Source organism: Parasteatoda tepidariorum, chromosome 4 (genome assembly GCF_982258835.1).
Source record: "Parasteatoda tepidariorum strain Cologne lab strain chromosome 4, Ptep-v5.0, whole genome shotgun sequence".
Taxonomy (NCBI): domain Eukaryota; kingdom Metazoa; phylum Arthropoda; class Arachnida; order Araneae; family Theridiidae; genus Parasteatoda; species Parasteatoda tepidariorum.
This window is the reverse complement of record NC_141758.1, coordinates 26,378,617-26,401,581: the sequence shown is the minus strand read 5'-3', so window position 1 is coordinate 26,401,581 and position 22,965 is coordinate 26,378,617. Positions and strand designations below refer to the sequence as shown.

At 27.0% G+C, this 22,965-nt stretch overlaps 1 protein-coding gene across 2 annotated transcripts in view; it reads left to right on the top strand.

Moving 5' to 3' along the window:
- The window catches only part of AlaRS (alanine--tRNA ligase, cytoplasmic), a 37,004-nt gene that overhangs the window by 5,406 nt on the left and 8,633 nt on the right, over nucleotides 1-22,965 (top strand). For both annotated transcript variants that reach the window (XM_087160831.1, XM_087160832.1), the window contains exons 4-14: nucleotides 74-219; nucleotides 3,318-3,509; nucleotides 3,596-3,740; nucleotides 4,229-4,374; nucleotides 5,183-5,291; nucleotides 5,828-5,866; nucleotides 13,636-13,744; nucleotides 15,687-15,811; nucleotides 20,412-20,565; nucleotides 21,400-21,569; nucleotides 22,412-22,525. In XM_087160831.1, the coding sequence (XP_087016957.1) occupies nucleotides 74-219; nucleotides 3,318-3,509; nucleotides 3,596-3,740; nucleotides 4,229-4,374; nucleotides 5,183-5,291; nucleotides 5,828-5,866; nucleotides 13,636-13,744; nucleotides 15,687-15,811; nucleotides 20,412-20,565; nucleotides 21,400-21,569; nucleotides 22,412-22,525 (1,449 nt within the window). The remainder of the gene's footprint in view (nucleotides 1-73; nucleotides 220-3,317; nucleotides 3,510-3,595; nucleotides 3,741-4,228; nucleotides 4,375-5,182; nucleotides 5,292-5,827; nucleotides 5,867-13,635; nucleotides 13,745-15,686; nucleotides 15,812-20,411; nucleotides 20,566-21,399; nucleotides 21,570-22,411; nucleotides 22,526-22,965) is intronic.

Sequence of the window (22,965 nt, the reverse complement as noted above, 5' to 3'; positions counted from 1 at the left end):
TGTTTCAAAATTTTTTAAGCATTTTAATATATTATGCAGTTTTTAATAGCATTCAAAAACTTATCTTTAACAGAAAGAAATATGTCAGTGGTCATGGGAGTTATTAACTGAAGTATTTAAGTTATCTAAAGATCGCCTCTATGTAACATATTTTGGAGGAAATGCAGCTCTGGGATTAGACCCTGATGATGAATGCAAAGAAATCTGGAAACAAGTTGGGTATGTGAGTATAATAACTGTCAAAGCTGATGACCACTGTTTATTATGTTTGTAAACTTTATTTTTTTAAAACTTCATCTTTTAACAAGATATTTGCATACATGCACTTCTTACGTCAATTTGATTCTTTTGGCTTGACAAATTTTTTGGATGTGTTGAAATCTGTTAATATTGCAATTCTAATTTGAGGAATTGAAATATCGCAGTGTTTCTGTTTCTTACTCTTTTTCTCTTTTCTAATTTTAGTTATTTTTAGGATTACATTTTTTAGTCTAGTAACATTCAGGTACCATGTGTAGTTTTTCTTTTGATCTTATTTTTTTCCTAGAAGGCAGTAATATAGGAAATAATTAATATCCTAATAGGAAATAATAATAATCCTAAATTGTGGGAATACTAGTTATTTTGCTTTTTTTTTTCAGTGTTTTTATTACAGCACAACTTTTCGTAGCTTCTTTCTTCACTTAGTCCTGCAATATAAAACTGCCATTTGAAGCATTAAATAATGCAAACAGTTAATAATTAAAAAATTGTTTTTATTTTATGTTTAATTAAATTTCTGTTTAAAATTTTTCTCTATTTCTTATTATTTTCTTCTGAAGAGTTGATTGCAATATTTTTTTCTTGTTTTTATTAAAGCTTAGCTTGTCTAGAATTCTCAAAAGGTCCTTCCTATATTTCAGACAAATAAAGAATACTCATTAATCACCAACTTAAATTTAGTTAAATCTAAATTTAAAACAAGCTGAGAAATATTTTTAAATGTGATATTTTGAGAACTATTGTGACTTTTAATTTTGCCTCCCTGCCTAAGCTTTGGATTAGATGTCTGAGATTCCCTTGACAAAATGTGAACTAATGCTTTCCCATCTTTATTAATTATAGTTATAGTAAGATAAAAAACATAAAGTATCTGCGCACACAATCAAAAAGTATCTGCAAGCTCCTAATTTTTTTTATTTATTCTTGACAAATATATATATATATGTATATATATATTTACATGCACAGTAGCATATAGAACATTAGAGAAAGATTGATATTTACAGTTATACTTAGAACTACATTCATAAAAAGTAATTGTCATGTTAAGTAATATTTGTGATTTTGCTCCAAACGAAAGTACATTAAAAGGTTTCCTACTGTCACCGCAATCATCTATTTTTGTTGTAAAGCGATAGTCGCATCGAGTTGAGTTGGAAAAAATCAGCTGATTGTCGAATCGACCCCTAACAGTAGAAATACTAATCTTTGGGCTCAAGTGCCAGCATGCATGCAACTAAAAACTGACTTTTCTTCTATCTTGCATAAATCATGATTAAGCTATCTGCTTCGTATTTTCTTTTTCACCCTACTGCAATTTTTTTTGCGGGCGCGGATACTTTAATATTTACAAAAGTATCTGCAATATTGGGGAATCGCCATCAATGTATACGTTCACATGTGCGTCTATATTATCTAACTATGATTATCGTTTCCTTTGATATCCATTGGCAACAAAGTTAAGTTTTGTTGTCGTAGTTGTTGAGTGTCAAACTTAATGTGAATTATTTTTCTAGGGTTTCTGCTCATGGTATCTATTTCAAATTTTTTACATGCACACATTATTGAGATTGTATACCTAATATGTAGCAAAGTTTAATGTTTATGCTTGATTTAGTTTGATTTTGGTGTGGGTATTTGCACACAGGCCATTTAATCACCAATAGCAGATTTATGTACATACACAAGTCGACTGTGTATTGATAACTCAATCTTGCCAGGTGTTTGGTATCATATGTCCCTACCATGGTGCTTGAAAGTTTTTTTGTGCATTGTAAATTATCATGGGTAGCTAGTTATATTTAAGTATAATTAGATAATCTTTGAATAAAAAGAATGTAAATTTTTTCTTGTAATTACAGTGAAACCTCCGTTAAGCGGACATTCATGGGACCAAAAAATTTGTCCGTTTATGAGAGTTGTCCATTTACGGGAAGGGTACCCTAATAACGAAATTTAACACCGTAAATTGTTTTTAGAATATTCTCAAAGATGTAGAAATAATTAAATAATATCTACAAGGATACTGTAAATATCTACAAGAATATTTATTTATACAATAAGAAAGATAAAAAAGAATATATAACGAAGTTTGATATAAATACATAATTCTGGATGTAGCTACAGATAAATAAATATAATTTTCCTATTAGCATAGATACTCAAGTTAGACATATGATACCAAATAGGAGCGTACTGTCCTCAGTCCGTTTCAATTATTAGGTTCACATCCCCTCACACCTACTTATTATTGGATAGGGAACATGGTTAATACCTTCTTGGAAAATAAACCTCCCATGATTCACAGAAAAAAAAGTAATGCATACCTGTAAGTCATGAGGACCTATGGAGATGATTATTCACAATTGATCAGCTATCAAGTGTCTGAATAAATGTTTCATTTATATAAACATCTGAAAGATTATACTTCTGTTCTCTTTTTTTTTAACCCCAGTTCTGTTAAATAGTCTTCAAATTGATAAGAAAACTAAAGAAATTTTCAATGGGGAAGAAGCATTGAGATAAGTCATTTCAACTTTAGGGGTCTCATAACCTGTGTGGTCCAGATGAAAACATCAAAAGATGCCGATGTCAGAATTATTTCAGGAGTGCAGTACCATTTTCTCTCCTTTCTTTACAAAGATAAGGCAAGGTGACAGGAGAAAGATTGATTTTTCGGTGTTGAAATAGCTTAACAATATTTTTAGTTATGGATAAGGCAAAAAGTTTTATTTACATGCTTTAAAAATGGTGAAAAGTTGAATTTTTTTAGCTTGTAACTTATTTAGGAAAAGTAGTGTCCGGTTTGTAGAGATAAAAAAAAAACGTTTCAGGACCAAAATGACTGTCCGAATCCGGTTATAGGAGTGTCCGCTTTGCGGAGAATGTACGTAATGGTTTATTCATAGAAGATTCCCGGGGAATTAAAAATATGTCCGTATTGAGAGGCGTCCGTTTTGCAGGAGTGTCCATAACAGGAGGTTTCACTGTACATATATATGTTACAAAAATGGTAATGTAATACATATAAATATAACTATTTATAATTGATATAGCTTGCCAGAAGAAAGGATTTTACCTTTTGCAATGAAAGACAATTTTTGGGAAATGGGAGAAACTGGGCCATGTGGACCATGCTCAGAAATCCATTATGATAGAATTGGAGAAAGAGATGCTGCACATTTAGTTAATGCAGATGTGCCTGATGTCTTAGAAATTTGGAATCTTGTGTTCATACAATTCAATAGGTAAATTCATACATTTTTAACATAAATACTCATCTTTATATGAATGCTGTTCAAGTTCTATAAATAAATTTGTTTTTATTTCTCAGAGAAAATGATGGTAGTTTGAAACCACTCCCAAAAAAGCATGTTGATACTGGCATGGGTCTTGAAAGATTGGTATCTGTGATTCAAGATAAATCATCCAATTATGATACGGATTTATTTCAACCTATATTCTTATCAATTCAACAAGTGAGTCAATATTTTTAAATCATGTCATTATGCTATTCCTAATTTTTTTTAAATACTAATTATTTATATTTTGCTACCCTAAATTATGCATTTTTATCACTTTTTTGTTCAGTCCGTTATATGAAAAAAGTAACGTGCCATAGTTATGAAGAATCTGATTGTAATTTAAATTAAAAATGTTTAAAATAATAGTAAGCCTTTTTATGAAACGCCACAATTTTTTTAATTACTTAGTATTTTGTGTTACTGTTTGTGTAATAATGGTCAAGATTTAGAACTTTTTTTTTTTAAAGGAAGAATAGAGTGAAATACTGAACTCTGAAATCAAGTGAACTGATTTTGGTTTGAGTTCTTAATTGGATAAGAATCTGGTGTGTTGATTGAGTTTAAAAAGAGCATGAGTTACTAAACATTTGTTGCTGAGAAAAAATTCAATATATGTATTCTTAAACTGTTTTAATGTACAATCTAAATGTGTTATTTTTCAGTCCACAGGAGCTGTCCCCTATGGAGGTAAAGTAGGACCAGATGATGTGACTGGCATAGATATGGCTTACAGAGTATTAGCTGATCATGCTAGAACCTTGACTGTGGCACTAGCTGATGGTGGCAGACCTGACAATACAGGCAGAGGGTGGGATATTATAATATTTTAGATAATGGTTGTGATTTGGTAAAATGAAGAAAAAAAAGGATTGTAAACAAAACGCTCATAAAATTTTAAAAATGTGATTTGTCTGAATGATGAACATTCAGTGACCAAATAGCAACATTTAAAAAAAAAAATCATTAATATATATTTTTATGTGGAAATTAGTTTAGTCACTATTAAAAAATAATCAAAACTTAGATGTATTATTGGTATGGGTGAAAGAGGAAAAAAACTTTAATATCAATATTTAATATTAAAAAAGAAAACTAAAATTTTTATTTGTTCCATACCTAATAAAATTCTTTTATGAAAATCGGAAACAAGGAGTATAAGATGTGAATCTATTTAATGTTGTAAATATAGTTATTTTTCTGCGGTCACTGTTGCTTAATTTATCTTTCCTTTTATTGGTTTATTCATTTTATCAAAAGTGAATAAGCTATCATACCAAGACTAAAATCAAAGAAATGAAAATGTTTCACTTTAATGATAGGTTTTATCATTTTTAATCCCACTCGTTATCTTTTTTAACCCCACTCTTTAAATTCCCTGTAAGCAAGTAAAAAGCAGTCATCTAACATTCATATCAATATAATTCTTTTAGCTTAGTGTACAACAGAAAAATTATGCTGTAAGCAAAGGGTAAAAAAAAAAAAACAGATTGCCAGTAATTGTTTTATTTTGTTTTCAGTATATCTCAGTAATTTGTGTTAATGTATATAATTTGTGTTTAAGCATCAAGGTATTTATTATCTTTTAGAGCTATTCTAAAAAGTGTATTTTTCTTTAGTTATGTTCTAAGAAGAATATTGAGGCGTGCCGTTCGATATGCATCTGAAAAGTTATCTGCTAAACCAGGGATGTTTGCTAGTCTTGTACCAGTTGTTATCAACATTTTAGTGAGTGATTTAAATATTTGTTAATGTTATGTAAATTGACATTTGGAGTACTATTTGTTGATACAAATCTTTTAGATTATTCTCAGTGATACTGGGACTTATCTATCTTTGCAATGTATGCCCTGCCTGAGTTAGCAGTTTTAATTGTAAAGTTGCTTAAAAAACTTTAGTTATTAAAATTAAAATTTCAGGCATTTCTAATAATGCAGCCTGAATTTATTTTGTAAAGTTTTTGAATTCTACATATCTTAATAAATAAAAGGTCTAAATTCATTTTTTTAAAAATGGCAACCTGAGAAAGCATCTTTTATGTAGGTTATCAACACCACCAAACGCAACGAATTAATGCAGAAGAAAGAAAAAAGTCTATTCACTGAAATGTGAACAGCATTAGGAATTACAAAATTTCTCGAATAAAATCAAGCTTTTCATCTTTCTCACTTTAACAGCTGTATTTAATTATATGTATAAATATAAGTTGATGTTATAAGAATCAAGAACTGTTATTTGAAATGTTTATTTTTTTGTTTTTGTAGGGTGATATATTTCCTGAACTTTCAAAAGATCCACAAACAGTAAGTTATATAATTCTCAGCATGATGAGCACACAAAGTGTGTTATTCACAATTTATAATTACCTACCTAATCACCAAAATCTACTTTTTCATTTTTCAAGAAATTTTATTTACCTGATAAATTTGTCTTTATGAATTTTTATGTAACAGAGACAAATTTTTAAAGAATAGCTCAGCTTCTGGACTAACTTTACTTTAATAATGGTTGATATAATGTAATATGGTTGAAATCTGTAAGAAATGAAAAAATTGTAGTTAAAATAAAGAAATGATTTTTTCTATTTTTATTTTCTAGCATCCATATTTCTTTACAGAATTTTTAGGGTCCTACATTTATGAATTTCTAACAACATGTTATAGCTTTATTATAATTGAATTTAACCTTAAATATTTCAAAGTATACCTTCCCTAAAATTCATAAAATGTGTATATATATTATTACTACTCTAAAGCGTCAACAGAAATGTCATATTGTTCATTTCTACTTAGAAAGGTGTGCATTCTTTCTATTGCACTACAAATTACAGTCGATAACTATTTTAAAAATGTGGCAAAAAATATTTTAATTTAAAATTTAGTTTTAAAATCTAATATACTATTAAGCTGTTATAAGTTATGTATATAGAAAATTTAATCCCTTTGTTTTGCAACAGTGTTTGAATTTTCACTGTTTTGCAACAGTGAAAATTTACTCAAGTGATTTGTACTTTATAATTTTTATAGGAATTTTTATTTTTAATATATATTTTGTTAAACAATTTCAAAAGTGAAAATCTTAAAATTTACTTATTTTATTCTGTGTGTCCTGCTTTAATTATTTCAACAAAATTTAAAAGCATTTACAAATCAAGATAATTATTTGATTTGACATGTAATAACTAAAAAATGTTTTTTCTTTTCACTATAATAGTATTTATTCTACTTTTTTTTTCTTCTTTTTTTATGATGATTAATTTGCTGTTCACATTCTTAATAAGATGTGATGAAATTTATCTAAGGCTGATAATTTTCTATATAATGCTTGACTTTTTTAGTCTGTTGCATATGATTAATTTAGTTTGCTGTTCACATTCTTATTGATGCGTGATTAAATCTGTAAAGTATGATGTTTTTGTTTTCGATAAAATTTTTTCTTATTGTTTCCATATGATTAGTATTAATTTGCTGTTCACTTTCTAATTGATGTGTGATGAAATATGTAAAAGTATTAAGTATATATTTTTCCAATAACATTTTTTTCTTTCTTTATTATTTGCATATGATTAGTATTGATTTGCTGTTCACATTCTTATTAAAGTGTGATATTAAATTTGTAAAAGTGTATTTTTTTTTCTCCTTATTGTTTTCAAATGATTAGTATTAATTTGCTGTTCATATTCTTATTGATATGTGATGAAATTTGTAAAAGTATGAGTTTTTTTTTTCCAATGACATTTTTTTTCTTATTGTTTTCATATGATTAATATTAGTTTGCTGTTCACATTCTTATTGATATGTGATGAAATTTGTAAAAGTATGATTTTTTTTTTCTTTTTTTTCCAATGAAATTTTTTTCTTATTATTTTCATATGATTAATATTAATTTGCTGTTCACATTCTTAATAATATGTGATGAAATTTCTGAAAGTATGATGCTCCTTTTTTTATCAATCTGTTTTCTTTAATTCTTAAACAAGATTAAATGTTCCTCTCCCTTAATTTTTGGCTTTTTCTGCTGTTTACATATGATTAGTCTAGTTTGCTGTTCACATTCTTAATAATATGTGATGAAATTTCTGAAAGTATGATGCTCCTTTTTTTTTCAATCTGTTTTCTTTAATTCTTAAACAAGATTAAATGTTCCTCTCCCTTAATTTTTGGCTTTTTCTGCTGTTTACATATGATTAGTCTAGTTTGCTGTTCACATTCTTAATAATATGTGATGAAATTTCTGAAAGTATGATGCTCCTTTTTTTTTCAATCTGTTTTCTTTAATTCTTAAACAAGATTAAATGTTCCTCTCCCTTAATTTTTGGCTTTTTCTGCTGTTTACATATGATTAGTCTAGTTTGCTGTTCACATTCTTAATAATATGTGATGAAATTTCTGAAAGTATGATGCTCCTTTTTTTTTCAATCTGTTTTCTTTAATTCTTAAACAAGATTAAATGTTCCTCTCCCTTAATTTTTGGCTTTTTCTGCTGTTTACATATGATTAGTCTAGTTTGCTGTTCACATTCTTAATAATATGTGATGAAATTTCTGAAAGTATGATGCTCCTTTTTTTTTCAATCTGTTTTCTTTAATTCTTAAACAAGATTAAATGTTCCTCTCCCTTAATTTTTGGCTTTTTCTGCTGTTTACATATGATTAGTCTAGTTTGCTGTTCACATTCTTAATAATATGTGATGAAATTTCTGAAAGTATGATGCTCCTTTTTTTTTCAATCTGTTTTCTTTAATTCTTAAACAAGATTAAATGTTCCTCTCCCTTAATTTTTGGCTTTTTCTGCTGTTTACATATGATTAGTCTAGTTTGCTGTTCACATTCTTAATAATATGTGATGAAATTTCTGAAAGTATGATGCTCCTTTTTTTTTCAATCTGTTTTCTTTAATTCTTAAACAAGATTAAATGTTCCTCTCCCTTAATTTTTGGCTTTTTCTGCTGTTTACATATGATTAGTCTAGTTTGCTGTTCACATTCTTAATAATATGTGATGAAATTTCTGAAAGTATGATGCTCCTTTTTTTTTCAATCTGTTTTCTTTAATTCTTAAACAAGATTAAATGTTCCTCTCCCTTAATTTTTGGCTTTTTCTGCTGTTTACATATGATTAGTCTAGTTTGCTGTTCACATTCTTAATAAGATGTGATGAGACTTAAAAAAAAACATGATTTTTTTTCTTCTTCTGTATAATATTTTCAGGGTGGCCACCCACCTGGAAAACCTTGAAAACCTGGAATTATCAGGGAATTTTTTTATACTGGAAAAAACCTGGAAATATCAGGGAAATTTGGATAAAAACATGGAAAAATCAGGGATTTTTAAAGAAAAGCTGGAAATTTTTCTTTGATGATTTTTCAAATTTCACTAATTTAAATTATTTGCTAATTTTCTTAATTTAAATTATTTCATCCATTATACCCACTTTTTTTTAACGGAAATGTATCGCCAAACAGTTGAAATATCATCAACTTAGCGATACTTTGCTTGCATCAAAATTTGCTCCATTATAGTTCTGTTAAACTAGAATGCCATATAAAATTTTTCCACGGTTGCTGAACAAATGTGCAAACTTTTGACCGCTATGGGAATTTAGGAAAATTTAGGTAAGATTCTGGTGGAAAAAGGGAATTAGGATATTAGCTTCTGTTTTTAAATTCTGTCCTTGGGCTAAATCCATTTATGGCTCAAGTTTGTTCCGATGCTTCGGTGGTTATTTTTTTTTCTCTATTTTGACAAAATATTTTTGTATTTTTAACTTTATAAAATTCTCCAAAATTTAGTTGGTATAATTTTATGATAATAGATTTTATATCGCACTCTTTTTCTGAAAGCTTTCCTACTCCTATTCAAAGAAATCTGTGAATTATTTTTTCTGAGCAAACCAACCAATCACACATTTTTTTACAATCACTTACAGCAATGTTTGTCGACAAATTTTTACAATTGTTGCATTAATGCTAATTTTTTCTATTTCATTTTAACCTCTTATAACATATTTTAATTTTAAACAAAAAAGGCTCCTTTGTTGGTCAATATATGATTTTTGATTCAAAATTTTGTGCCAAAGCATTAAAAAATAAATAAAAAATCTTGAAAATTGTCAAAATAAATTATTTTTTTCAAGATGATATGTTAAAAAAATAACATTTTGAATAAAATATTTTATAATATAGACACTTTTCTTGTACACATCCTATACTTTATAAGAAAAAAGAAACAAAAACCTGGAAATTTTAAGATTTTTATCTGAAAAACCTGGAAAAATCAGGGAAATTTGAAATCTGATTTGAGTGGCCACCCTGTATTTTGTTCTCTATGTGTGGGAAGTATTTGTATCCTGACAACCTTTTTAATGTAGTACAAGAAAATTTATAAAAGTACGCCCAGGCTGATTATTAACGAGAACATGGAGACCAAAGTAATTTGTTCATTAAACCTGTGGAAACTTTATGGGAGCTTGTTAAACCTAAGTTAGCCAGTAGCATCAGAAATGGAAACTGAGCTCTACAAATATGAACTAGAAAATGTTTACAATTGGGTTACTTTATGTTGCTTTTTACTTACACTGAATCAAATGGATTGAGAGGTTTTGTTTAATTTTGTCTTTCCTCAGCAGTTGATTATTCGCGACAAATATGTTTTCACAGACAACGACCCACTCATGACCACCTTTATGTTTTGAAAATTTTTTATTAAAGCCTTATCCTCTTTTTTTTCTTTCTGGTATTTTTCAAAATGTTAGCGATCAGATTAAAAGCTTTTATAAAATCTGTATTATATTAAATTATTATCTGTAAAAAGCTTTGTGATGATACTCATTTTTTAAGTAGACATCCCAGGAATTGAAAACTCAAATTAGTACTAATTTTTGCTTTGCATTATATTAAAAACTATCAGGATTTTATTGAATTGATTTTATTTGATTTGAGGATTTTATTGAATTTCTTTTTTAACTTTCCCAAGGATTGCCAGTATTTCCTCTGAATCTTGTTGGCATGATCCGATATATTCTGCATCATGTTTGAGCTATATAGATAGAATCTGAGAAATGGGAATTCATTTAACATCCTCTGTTTGAAATTTCAGCTACCATCCATTGTTTTACTTAAATGTTGCTACAGTATAGCACCATAACTTTACTTGTTATGGCTTATAATAAAACAGCTGAAAGACATCACATTGTTTCTCTTCATTCTTTATCTACCAATTCGAACTAAAATTAGTGTAAAGTACTTTTAAAACTTATAAAATTTATCAGAATGAATAGCAGCCTTCCTTCTGTCATTTTAAATTAAGAAAAAGAATGGTTAAGAAGTTAATTAAAGGTCCTCATTAAATCCAAGGGCATTATTGTATGGTTTTTAATATTAAAACCATTAAACCTTTTTGCACAAAGCAAATAATCTTCTACTCACGTTATTAATAAAGTGTGAAAGTATAATGCTTTCTTTTCCTCATATATTTTGATTTTACCTACTGTTTGTAAATGATTAGTTATATTTGTTGTTCTCATTCATAACAAGGTGTTTTGGTATTATAAAATTATTTCTAACTTTATTTCTTTATATTATATATTTTATTTTTTTGCTTTGTTTTCTAACATTTTTTTTTTTATCTTTCACAACTTTGATTGTTGCATGGGATTTTTTTTTTCTATTCAAATTTATAAAAGTATGAATTTTTTAAAATTCCCTTTTAATAATTGGCATTTTCTACAGTTCGCATATGATTAGTTTATTTTGCTGTTCACATTCATAACTAGATTTGATGAAATCCTAAAAGTATGATGCATTTTATCTATGATTATGCCATTTTTTTCGCCTTGATTTCTGCATGTTTATTTATACATATATATTTTGTTCACATCCTTAATGAAGTGTGATAGAATTTTTAAAAAAAATTGCTTTTGTACCCTTCCCTGCAGTTCGAGCATGATTGATTTTGTTTGCTGTTCACATTCATAATCAAATGTGATGAAATTTCTAAAAATATGATGCTTTATTATTTCTATTTAATATTTTGCTACCTTTCGAAGATAATTCTCCTTTTGATTGCTGCTCAAATCAGTAATAAAGTGTGGTAAATTTAAGAAAGTATGTTTTTTCCCCTCTTTTTATGCTCTTCTTTTTTAGCATTTTACACATGATTAGTTTAGTTTGCTGTTCACATTCATATTGAGTTGTGATGAAATTTCTCAAAATATGATGCTTTTATATTTCTATCTGGTATTTTGCCACATTTTCCCTTTAATTTTTTTTCTTCTTTCTGTTCACATCTTTAAAAGTGTCATGTATATTTTCTTTATGTTCTTGATTGTGGCATAGAGTTGGTAATTTTTTGTTGCTCGCATATAAATGAGGTGTGATGAAATTTATAAAAGCAAAATATATGATTTTTTTTTTTTTTTTTTTTTTTTTGCATATGATTTTAACTACATGCTGTTCACATTCTTATGAGCAATGATGACAATTATATTTTATGATGCATACATTTTCATCCTCATTGAAAAAGTAATTTTATTTTGTTTCGTTCTCTTTGCTTTTAAAATTGCCTAATATTCATTTCTTCCTTCTAATTTATGTTTAATTCATTCTGGGAATATTCTGTATCATTTATGTACTCTTCTTAGATGTGTTTGATGTTTAATTTTATGAATTTGTATATAGTGTTGCATTGAAAAAGTTGTGGTTTTAAATTGTTATATAAATTTTTAATTTTCTCTAATTTTTATGAATCAATTTCTTCTTATTCTCTCCTGCTTTATCAAAGCTTCCAACTCTACTGGATTTTTCAATAGACAACTTGGTTTTTCTAGTTTCTACTGGTTTAGTAAAAATTCTCCAGGATTTTGTACATTTTAGAAAATTTCCTAAAATTGAAAAAATTTCATTAAGAAACCCCTATTGAAAAAGAATTTTTGCAAGGTTTACTGCTTGTTTGAGTATTTAAATAAGTATTACTAATATATAATGAAGCAGGCTATATTTATCGAAATCAGTTTTTTAAAAAAAAATTTGTTCTAAAATATTCAGTTTATTCAGAACTCCCTTTTTTATTAATTTAAAAAAAATATATATTTTTTATCAATTAAATGCCTATTACTATTCAAAATTACGAGTAAACATAATACGCATTTCAAACATATTTAATGCCAATCATTACTGGAAAATATTTTTCTTTTTGATGACTATAAAAATCCCTACATTTTCCTATGTGTAAAATATTTAGTACATTATGCAACAGTTATAATGAAATTTATATTTCCTAAAATTTATTGGATTTTTAATTATCTATGTTGGCAACTGTAATTTTTATATATATATATACAGTAGGGAACCGATTATCCGGAACGATCGGGACCATCGCTATTCCGGATAACTGATTTTTCCGGTTTTCTGAATCGCTACAAAAAGCCGTTTTTTTTTTTATTGTTAAACCCAACTAAAAAAAAAATATTTGGAAATAATCTTGAAAAAACGAAGTAATACACTAATGATTGTTTCCAAAATGATGGTAAGGTAAACATCTTTCAAAAAAGAAAGAAAAATCCTAAAATCTCATGAGGAAAAAAACATTTTTTTTAAAAAAAAAAATGGCGGGAAAATTTATCGAATTTCGTTCCGGTTTTTTGGTTTTCCGGTTTACTGATTTCCGGATAACGGGTTCTGTACTGTATATATATATATATATATATATATATTTATATATATATTTATATATATATATATATATATATATATATATATATATATATTTATATATATATATTTATATATATATATATATATATATATATATATATATATATATATATATATATATATATATATATATATATATTGTGCAAAGCATAAACTATGCGTAATTTTATTCCTTTTTAGAACTCTAATATTTTATATTAGTCTACGTCATTATATCTCTCTTTTTATGAAAGAGTTTGGTTTGCCTTTAGAAAGTAGATGAAATTTAAAAAAAAGGAAATCAGATTGTTTTATTTATTTTATTTTCATCATTTGCAATTTTACCTATTGTATTTTCGTCTTCCTAATGATTACTATTACAGATTATGGATATAATTAATGATGAAGAAGCACAATTTCTAAAGACACTAAATCGAGGGAGATTGTTGTTGGAACGAGCCATCAAGAAACTTACTTCAAATGTTCTGCCAGGTAATTTTCTTCCTTTTGCATGGAAGTTATGCATGCTAGAATTAAAATTTCATAGCATTATGCTTAACTTGTAATTTCACTAAATTGGCATTGATTTCAAGAAATAAAACTACTACTAGTTTTAAGTAAACATATCTGGTCTATTGTCATTTAAAATGTACATTATTAGTAAAATGTTATTGACTGTAATTATTAAAATTAATTTAATTTATTAAATTAATTTTGTAAGTTTGTCTTGCAAAATATAACTCTTCATTTATAGAAAAAAAATTTTAAGCCTGAAAAGAAAAAAAAAATATTATTATTATTATTTTTTTTTGATATTTGAAGGTGAAAACGTAATATATTCCTGTGTCAGTCAAGAAAAGTGGGGTAGCTAATTTATTTTCCAAAGTAAGGTAAGTAAGTGATGTGAGGTAGCTAATTAATTTTCCAATGTGAGGTAGCTAGTGAGGAAAAGTGAGGTCTCAGAACCAAATTTGAGTATGACTGCCTTTTTTTATTTTTTTATTTATTTTTATAATTTCATGGAACAGTTTTAGGACCAGAGAAGGATAGATTCATTGGTAGTGAAATAGTTTAATATTTTTAGTTATAGATAAAGCAAAAAGTTCATTCTTAAAATTTTTAAGTAATTTTCTTTTAAATTCTGAAAAATTGGAGTTGCATAATGGTTTATCAGTAGGAGTGGGCGTAACTAGAGATTTCACTGTACTGAAAAACAAAATTAATAAAATAATGGTATTCATTCATTTAGAAAAACTAAAAATAAATAAATTATCTATTAAAAGCAAAGTTAATGTCGAAAAAATGCTTATTCGTTTTTGGGATAATATTATTCGCCGTGTTATTATTGATATAAATATTAACATAGCAAAGTAAGTGGAAAAAAAAGTTAATGGGAACTGTAGAAAACTACTTATAAGTATTCCACCACTACTTATAACTATTTTAAACGATAAATAAAAGGTCAGATATGGAAATGGTCATACTCAAAATCCTTATTAAGGTCTTATAAGAATTCTATTTGTTTTTAGAATTTGAGCTTTAGTTAGGTGTCACTGTTAAATGTATTTCATTTCCCTCTGAACTCAAATGTTTATGCATTAAGTAACAACTATAATATTATAAAGTATTTTTCTGATATATTTGGTGATTATTTAAATTGCTCCAAAAATAAGCAGTTTTAAAACAGATACTGTGGAAGGAGATTTCTCACGGTCCCTTGAAAGGGATGTGTACCAGAGAAAATTACTCAATGGTGAAAATTTTAACTATCAGGTGTTAAAAGCGAATAATATCGTCATGCTAAGTATTGCTAATACAGTTACTCTCTATTCGGATAGGATGAGCTACAAAAAAACGTGTTTTGCTTAATGTAGTAACGTAAAGTCCCCATAAAGGACAACAAATAATTATAATAAATAAAAAAAATTAAATCATTTTAGTTTTATTAATTGATGAGTTAAGTGAAAAAATTAGGTAAATGACATTCAATTAGGCTATAATAAAGGTAAGATGAAAAAAAGTGTTTTGCATTTTATTACTGATTTATTAGAAGGTGGGACTTATAATTCTTTGTTTTATTTTATTTACCACTGTCTAATTTGAAAAAAAAACTAATGCAAGGATACTGAAAACCAATGTTTATTAGTTATATTAGAAGTGGAGAAGAAAAAAAATTCTCCTACATTAAACATACCCATATTTCTGCTACCACTTTATTTTCACTGATTCATAAAATCCCTTTAAAAGGCCATTTACTGGGTTCTTCCACTAAGTTCTTCAATTGTGTTGGTATATGCCTTTCAGTTTTGTGCCTGATTTCATAGTGTTGTTCAGTACTGATTTTTTTTTATTTTACCTGTACAAAGAACGGTATTCAACAAGTGTATATGATTTAAATTCATTGTCACTATATTTTATATGTATATATCTGTAGGGGATGTTGCATGGAGATTATATGATACATATGGATTTCCAGTTGATCTTACACAGTTAATGGTTGAAGAAAAAGGTTTAGAAGTTGATATGATCGGCTATGAAGAAGCTAAAAAGCAGGCTCAAGTATAACCAAGTTTTATATTGTTAGAAATTTAAACGCAAAATCATGATTAAAAGAATTTTTTTTTATTTTTTAAGTACAATTAACCTTAATTTATTTGGTAGAATAGGAGAGCAAGAAATTATTATTGGGTATTTTGAAAATTTTTTTGTAACTGTTAAAGGTTCTCTCTCGCTGTGTCACCCTTTGTCAAAAGACGCTGTGCACATTGCAAGAAAATTACTAATAAAGTGGCAATACTTAAAATGTTTTATTTACTATTGCTGTATTGCAATTCATAATTATGTAATTTGTGCATTACTCATTGAATATGGTGCAGTTTTCAATGATTCATTGTGATTGCAAGGTAAATATTTGCTCACAATCGTGATGGTTGTCTTTTTTATTCTTACTTAATAAGAACACTTTTTATCCAACTGCTCAAATGTGCAGTTTATTAAAAAAAAAAATTAAAGATTATTTGTCATTTGATGTTATTTAGCTTGTTGAAGTAGCTGCTAAATCATGTACACTTATCTCAAATTATCAGGGATGCGATTTTTCCGTTTTTTAGCGGATTTCCGCTTTTTTCACTTTTATATCTTAAATTTCAGCTTTTTTTTATCAAAAATTCAGATTTTCTAAAAATTTCATTTTTTTTTTTAAATATTCCGCTTTTTCAGAAAATTATCCGATTTTCAAAGAGAAACAGAAAATTCTAACTACATAGCTACCAATCCTTTCTAATTTTTACTTATTTTACCTATTTTCTCCCCTTTTACAAGCAGCAGATAAGATTTTCCGAATTTTTTACCCGCCCTCCAGATAGATCCGATTTTCATAGTTCAAACGACGCTGCTTCTGACAAGCTTTTTAGAGGTCCCAAGCCTGAAATCTGCTAATATCTCGATTCTTATTCACACGATTTTAATATCAAACATAGCTTTTCATATTTGCGTGTTGCGATTCTTATTCACGCGATTTGAATATTGTACGAAGCGATTCTTATTTACGAGATTTAAAAATCCGATATTGTGATTCGTATTTACGTCTTTTTAAAAACCTATGTAGCGATTCGTATTCACGCAAGTTTAAAATTCAATGTGTTGATTTGCTCATGCAGTTTATAATATCAAACATTGATTTTCGTATTTATACGCAATTTTAAAATAAGGCATTGGGATTCGCATTCACGCATTCTGAAAGTTATGCATCATAATTCTTATTTATGCAGTCTAAAAGTTACGCATCATGATTCGTATTTACGCTATCTAAAAATTATGAATCGTGATTTGTATTTACGCATTTTAAAAATTCTATATCCCAGTTTGTATTTTCTCATTTTCAAAATCGTATATCTAGTTTCATATTCATGTGATTTCAAAATCCATAATTTTTATTCATATTCACCCAATTTTAAGATCAACTATCGCGATTCTTGTAAGAAGTAAAAATTTTTTTAATTAGTTACTATAGAGGTGACTGTTTTTCTAACGACGATTATTTAGTATATGTAAGTGTTACAACATCAGAGAAACAGGAAGGGAATATATTCAAAACTTACATTCTGTGCTTGCAAAGAAGAAAAAATAGGATTTGTCACAAAATGTTTGAAGATGGACTAACGACTAAATATAGCAAACATAAAAGATATAGCAAACAAAAGCAATCTCTTAAAAAGGGATTTAATAAAAAAAAAATTTGGGGGGAAAAGAGTTAATTAACTCATCATCAAAATTTTATTTATAATTGCTATTATTTATGGTATAAAATGCAAAATTTTTATCAAATAAAAAACAATTATCTAAACAGTTGCTGATTGTCATGTAATTTTTCAAACTAAACTAGCAATTTTTGTATGTTAAGGAGTTACTATATATTTCTACTTCACTGTTATTGATATGTTTCAGAGGGCTGTAGTTAGATTAGACTATAATATGAACATAATGATTCGGTCCATTGTTAAAGTTTTTTTTTCCAATATAATTTAAAAAGTAATATTACTGATATATTTGCTATAAATCACATAACAGTATTTATTAAAAGAAATGAAATATTAATTTATATTCTAAGTAGTTTTAATTTGATAAACCAGGTAGTTTTTCAAGTAGCAATTGTCTCTTATGTGAACTGAGGAAAAATATAATTTCCAGCTTTATTTTTTCAATTGGTAATTTCTTTTTCACTATATGTTAAGTATCAATGAAATCGTTTTTATAATAATAGATTAGTACACAATTGTATGTCAACACATTATTTATTACCTTAAACTGTCTGGAATTTATTATTAAAGGGTTGCGCTTGCGTAAAATTTACTATCGTGGAAATTCAGCTTTTTTGCGTTTTGGCTAATCTCATCCCTGAATTATTAAACTTTTCAATTCATGCTTTTATTTCCTAGAATTTTTCTAAATTTATTTATAACATAGTGGAAGTGGTAAAAGCTAATATCCAGCATTTGCCTAATGTTTGTAAAAGCAATTTAATTATTGTGCAAACATAATCTATGCCTAATGTATAGATTACGTTTGGACAAAAATTAAATTGCTTTTACAAACATTTCAATTCAATCAAACCTTAGCTTAAAAGTATTTAAATCTAATAAATTAATGTTTTTATTATTTAAAATTTTACCAATTGCCATTATATTAATTTGAATAATATTTTCATTTGCATAACTATAAATATATGTCAAATTATTTTAACATATTATCAAATTTTTTTTTTCTCCACTTTAGTCCTTACTTTTAACCAGAGTTCACTAATACATATTTAGGTGTATATTTCCTTCATAGGATTTGAGTTTAAGGGGTCACAGTACCCAAAAAATGACAAAAATACCAAATTTTTTTTTATTGCTTATAATAAAACTTCAAAGTATTTCAGATGTACAGAAAAAAATTCATCTCTCTATCTACATTTTTAAAAAAGTTATGAATGATTTTAAATTGTTCTAATACAGAAACTTGCCCAGCAGTCTGACTTTAAAGTGCTTTTTCGCATAGATGATAATTTTGTGTCTTAATCTTAATTAAATCCCTAAGGATTTTTTTCTATTTAAGATAAAGCTTTGAAGTAAACTTTTTTATCTTGAGTATAATACACTTATTTAAACTGTGCATGGAATAAGCATTTTATGAGGTATTACAATTTTTACGGCATGTTATATATACCTATCATGAATTTTTACTCTTTTTTTTTCTTCTTTTTTACAAAATAATCTATAAAAAATATTCTAATTGATATATCAACAAATGAATGCACAAAATTGTTAATATAAATATTGCAAGCACTATGAAAAAAACTTTTTTTGAAAATATGTTAAAATAAAAAAGCCTTAGGGATTTAAAAATTTAGAATTTTATCAACTTTTTTTAAAATTTACAAAAAATTAAACAGTTTAATCATTTTTTGAAGATAAATTATTGATTATAACTTAAATGAGCATGTAAAGCATCCTCAAAATGAATGATCATACCTTTATTTTAAAAAATTTTTGCAAAGGTACTGTGACCCCTTAACCTCTCAAATTTTATTGGGAGGAAAAATCACTACTCTCAAATCTTTGTCAAAATTGTGTTTTTATTTTTTCTGTTGTTGCATAAAGGTAATCCCATTGTAAGGCAATCAATGAGTAAAAGGAATGACTGTGATTCCTTTTGTGCTTTGCTATTGGTCTGGCACGGCCAATGACCCAAGTTGCTTTTGAAAGAAAATTAGCAGCTTAAATATAATAGCGTCTGAAGTGTCAGCTTTGGAGTAATTGAATGATCTGTCCAGATTGTTTTTAAAGGACACATTTTTCATGACGCCGGTTAAGGTGTCAATTGTTTCCAAGTTTGAAACATGCCGTTAATTAGTAGGGTAAAAAAAAAAACATTTAAATTTGATATAATTCATATGTTAGTATAATTCGTTTAATTCATATGTTAGTTATAATACAATCTATGTTATAAAATAGCAGTAATTCACAAATCTAATTTGTTCAAAACTTCATATAAATGAATAACAATATATTAGATAAATCATAGTTGAATCTTAGCAACATTCCAGCTAAATCAAAATTTTATTTCTTCAAATTTAATTAATTCCAGATGGAATATTTACCATCTTTAATAATTAAAATATGTATTTTAACAGAATGCAATTAGCATTTATTAAATAAACAAGTTAGCGCTTTTTGCATTCAGATCTTTATAACTTTTCTTATGGGTGATTATTTCATTTGCACTAAGTTTTTTGATGTTATATGTTTGGAAATTAACAAAGTGAAATAAACTGAAGTATATGTGTAAAATTTATTATGCTTATAATTAGAATAAATTAAATTCTAGTACATTTAATACTAAATTACATTTTGTGTACTTTAATTCTGTAGTTAGGAAATTGCTGAAAACTTCTAATGTCAAGCATTTTAGGCAGAAGAAAAACTTTTTAAAAAAATAACTTGTAGTTCATTTTAAGGCAAGTTTTAAAGTTAATTGATGCTCTATATTTAAAAAAATTTTATGGTTGAAATATTTCAATTCAGATATTTACATTATACGTATATCATCGTTTTCAAGTTAAAATTTTAAGAGCCACAATTAAAAAACGTGATATCTATGTATATTTTTATTTTAGCTTATGTCTCAAGCTAAAGGTGAAGGTGTTGTTGATGAAATTAAGCTAGATGTTCATGCTATATCTGACCTTCAATCCAAAGGTGTTCCTGCTACAGATGACTCTCCTAAATACTCTTATCGCTCTCTATCTGACAGTATGGACTCAAAATATGGTTAGTTCTTTTTTTCCTCATGGTGATGTCATGGTGTAACTAAGTACTTATATGTTATGTATGTGCCATCACCTGTGGGTTTTTTTTTTTTTTTTGTAGTGCATATCTCTGCATGTTTAATTAATATCTCTCTTAAAGTCTAGAACCATTGCATCTCATTTTTAATATTTGTCAACTGAAAACTCATAACCCTTTTGCTTTGAAGAATAGTTTTGTAATGCATTTTACAGTGAAACCTCTCAGCAGTTCCAACAGCACTCAACCACTCTCTGTTAAATGGTCATTAATAGAGGTTGGTCTTTCTTAGGGGTTAAAGTTTGCATTTAATTTTATATCATAAAAATTAGTTAGCTTTAAAAAATAGGAAGAGTTTTGTTTGTTAGAGATTGGTTTTTAAAAAAATAGTTTTTCCCCTCCTAATTCAATTTTCAATTCTAAAAATAAATCATTGGTAGCGTCGTCTTTAGTGCACTCTGACTGCAACATTAAGTTGTAGATCTCTTTCAGAGATCGTCAAAAAGGCTTTCTGAATTATAATCACTAACAAATATTTTGAGCTCATTTAATCTACATAATTGTTTTAATATTTCTTTTTGTTATTTTTTTAGTGTTTCCTTATTTGGCCTTTTTGTGCAATTTGTGCAGAGGTTTGCCCGGTCGCTGGGAGAGGTTTTGATGGTCTCTCGTAAAAGTTTTCTTCAACGCAAAGTCTATGTAAAAAAATTTATGCCTCCCAAGAGAGGTCGCTACATAGAGGTGGTTCTCCTGGAGGTTTCACTGTATTTGATTTATTTTTCTTCCTTCATAGATGACAACTGATTTTTGGTATTTCAGAATTTGATTCCTGTCTGGGCACTGTCTTAGCATTAAGAATTCAAAAAGCCTTCACTGACCATGTTGAAAATGGTCAAGAGTGTGGTATCATATTAGATAGAACCTCATTTTATGCTGAAGCTGGAGGCCAAATTTATGATACAGGCTTCATGGTCAAAGAGAATGATGAGGTATAAGCATGTGTAAACCAATAATTTTCTTTTTGGTTATGTTTTTTTTTATGCAATTAAGTAAATGGTTTTCTACTTCAATATTCTAAGCAAAGCCTTTTGTTTTTGCTAGAAAATTATTTATTTGTTCTAGATCTGCTTAGGCTACTGGAACAATTTCATTTAAATTCATCCTAAAACTGGCATTATAATTATTGCATCTTTTTTATGTTGTAATGATATTTTGATTTATTTAAAGAAAAAAAATATCTAAAGATCAAGTTATACAGTTTTTTGTTACTATTTCAATATTCTTATATTTTAAAGCAGCAACAATAAAATACAAAAATAATATTAATATAACAAAGCAGGGTGAAAGTTTACCCTCTAATAACTTACAAATTTTATGTGGGGATAGTCGAAATTTTTTTTTATGATATTACATCTGAATATATTAACCACTGTTACCCGTTTTTTACTGATTTGTAACCTATATCTGTTGTAACTTTTTGTTACAATCTAAAATTTGAAATCAATCATTAATTTCTTGTGTTAATTATTAGACTTGCTGCATCATATATGATAAATATAAAAGTTTAATAACCATGTCACAATATTGATTTTCACTATTCTAAGAAATAAAACAACTTGTTTTTATCTAAGGAAAAACAAATCATATTGTTTTTCAACCACCACATTAAGTCAATCATTGGGTCTTGATATTGAAAATAAAAAAAGGGGAGGAAAAACTTTTATTTTTCATTCAGCATGAAACTTGGGGGAAAAAATTTTTTCAGCTTTAGTTTATGTTGTGTGTAAAGACAGATGATTTCTATCTTAATGTTTGTTGTTTTTATCTGTAGGATACTGAATTCACTGTTAAAGAAGTCCAACTTCAAGGTGGTTATGTTATACACTTAGGTACACTTTGTGGCTCAGTAAAAGTTGGAGATAAAATGAAACTAATGATAGATGAGGTAATTTTGTTTAGATTTTTTTTAAAATTATTCTTTGTTCTTAATATCAAAGAGAAACTTAGTTTACTAATACAATTATTTAACTTATCATTTCCTCTACCATGCACTCAAACAAAAAAAAAAAAATATTTCAGTGAATAAATTGCCTAAAATTTATTTCTTTTCGTAATCAGCATTTAATGTATTTTCACCTTGAAATATATAACTTTTTTTCCGATCAATTGAGTAATAATTTTTAAAAATTATTATTTAAAGTTTCATCGCTATTTTTTCCTCTTTTTTAAAAATTTTATTTGTCAGTTTGATATAAAAATATCAAACTTATATTTTTCAAAATCAACAAAAGTACTGTTTTTATAAGTTAAATTTTTTGCTCTCTAATGCTAATCAAACTCTTTCCACCCAATTGTGATTTAACACCTACAAAACATGTAGTCTCT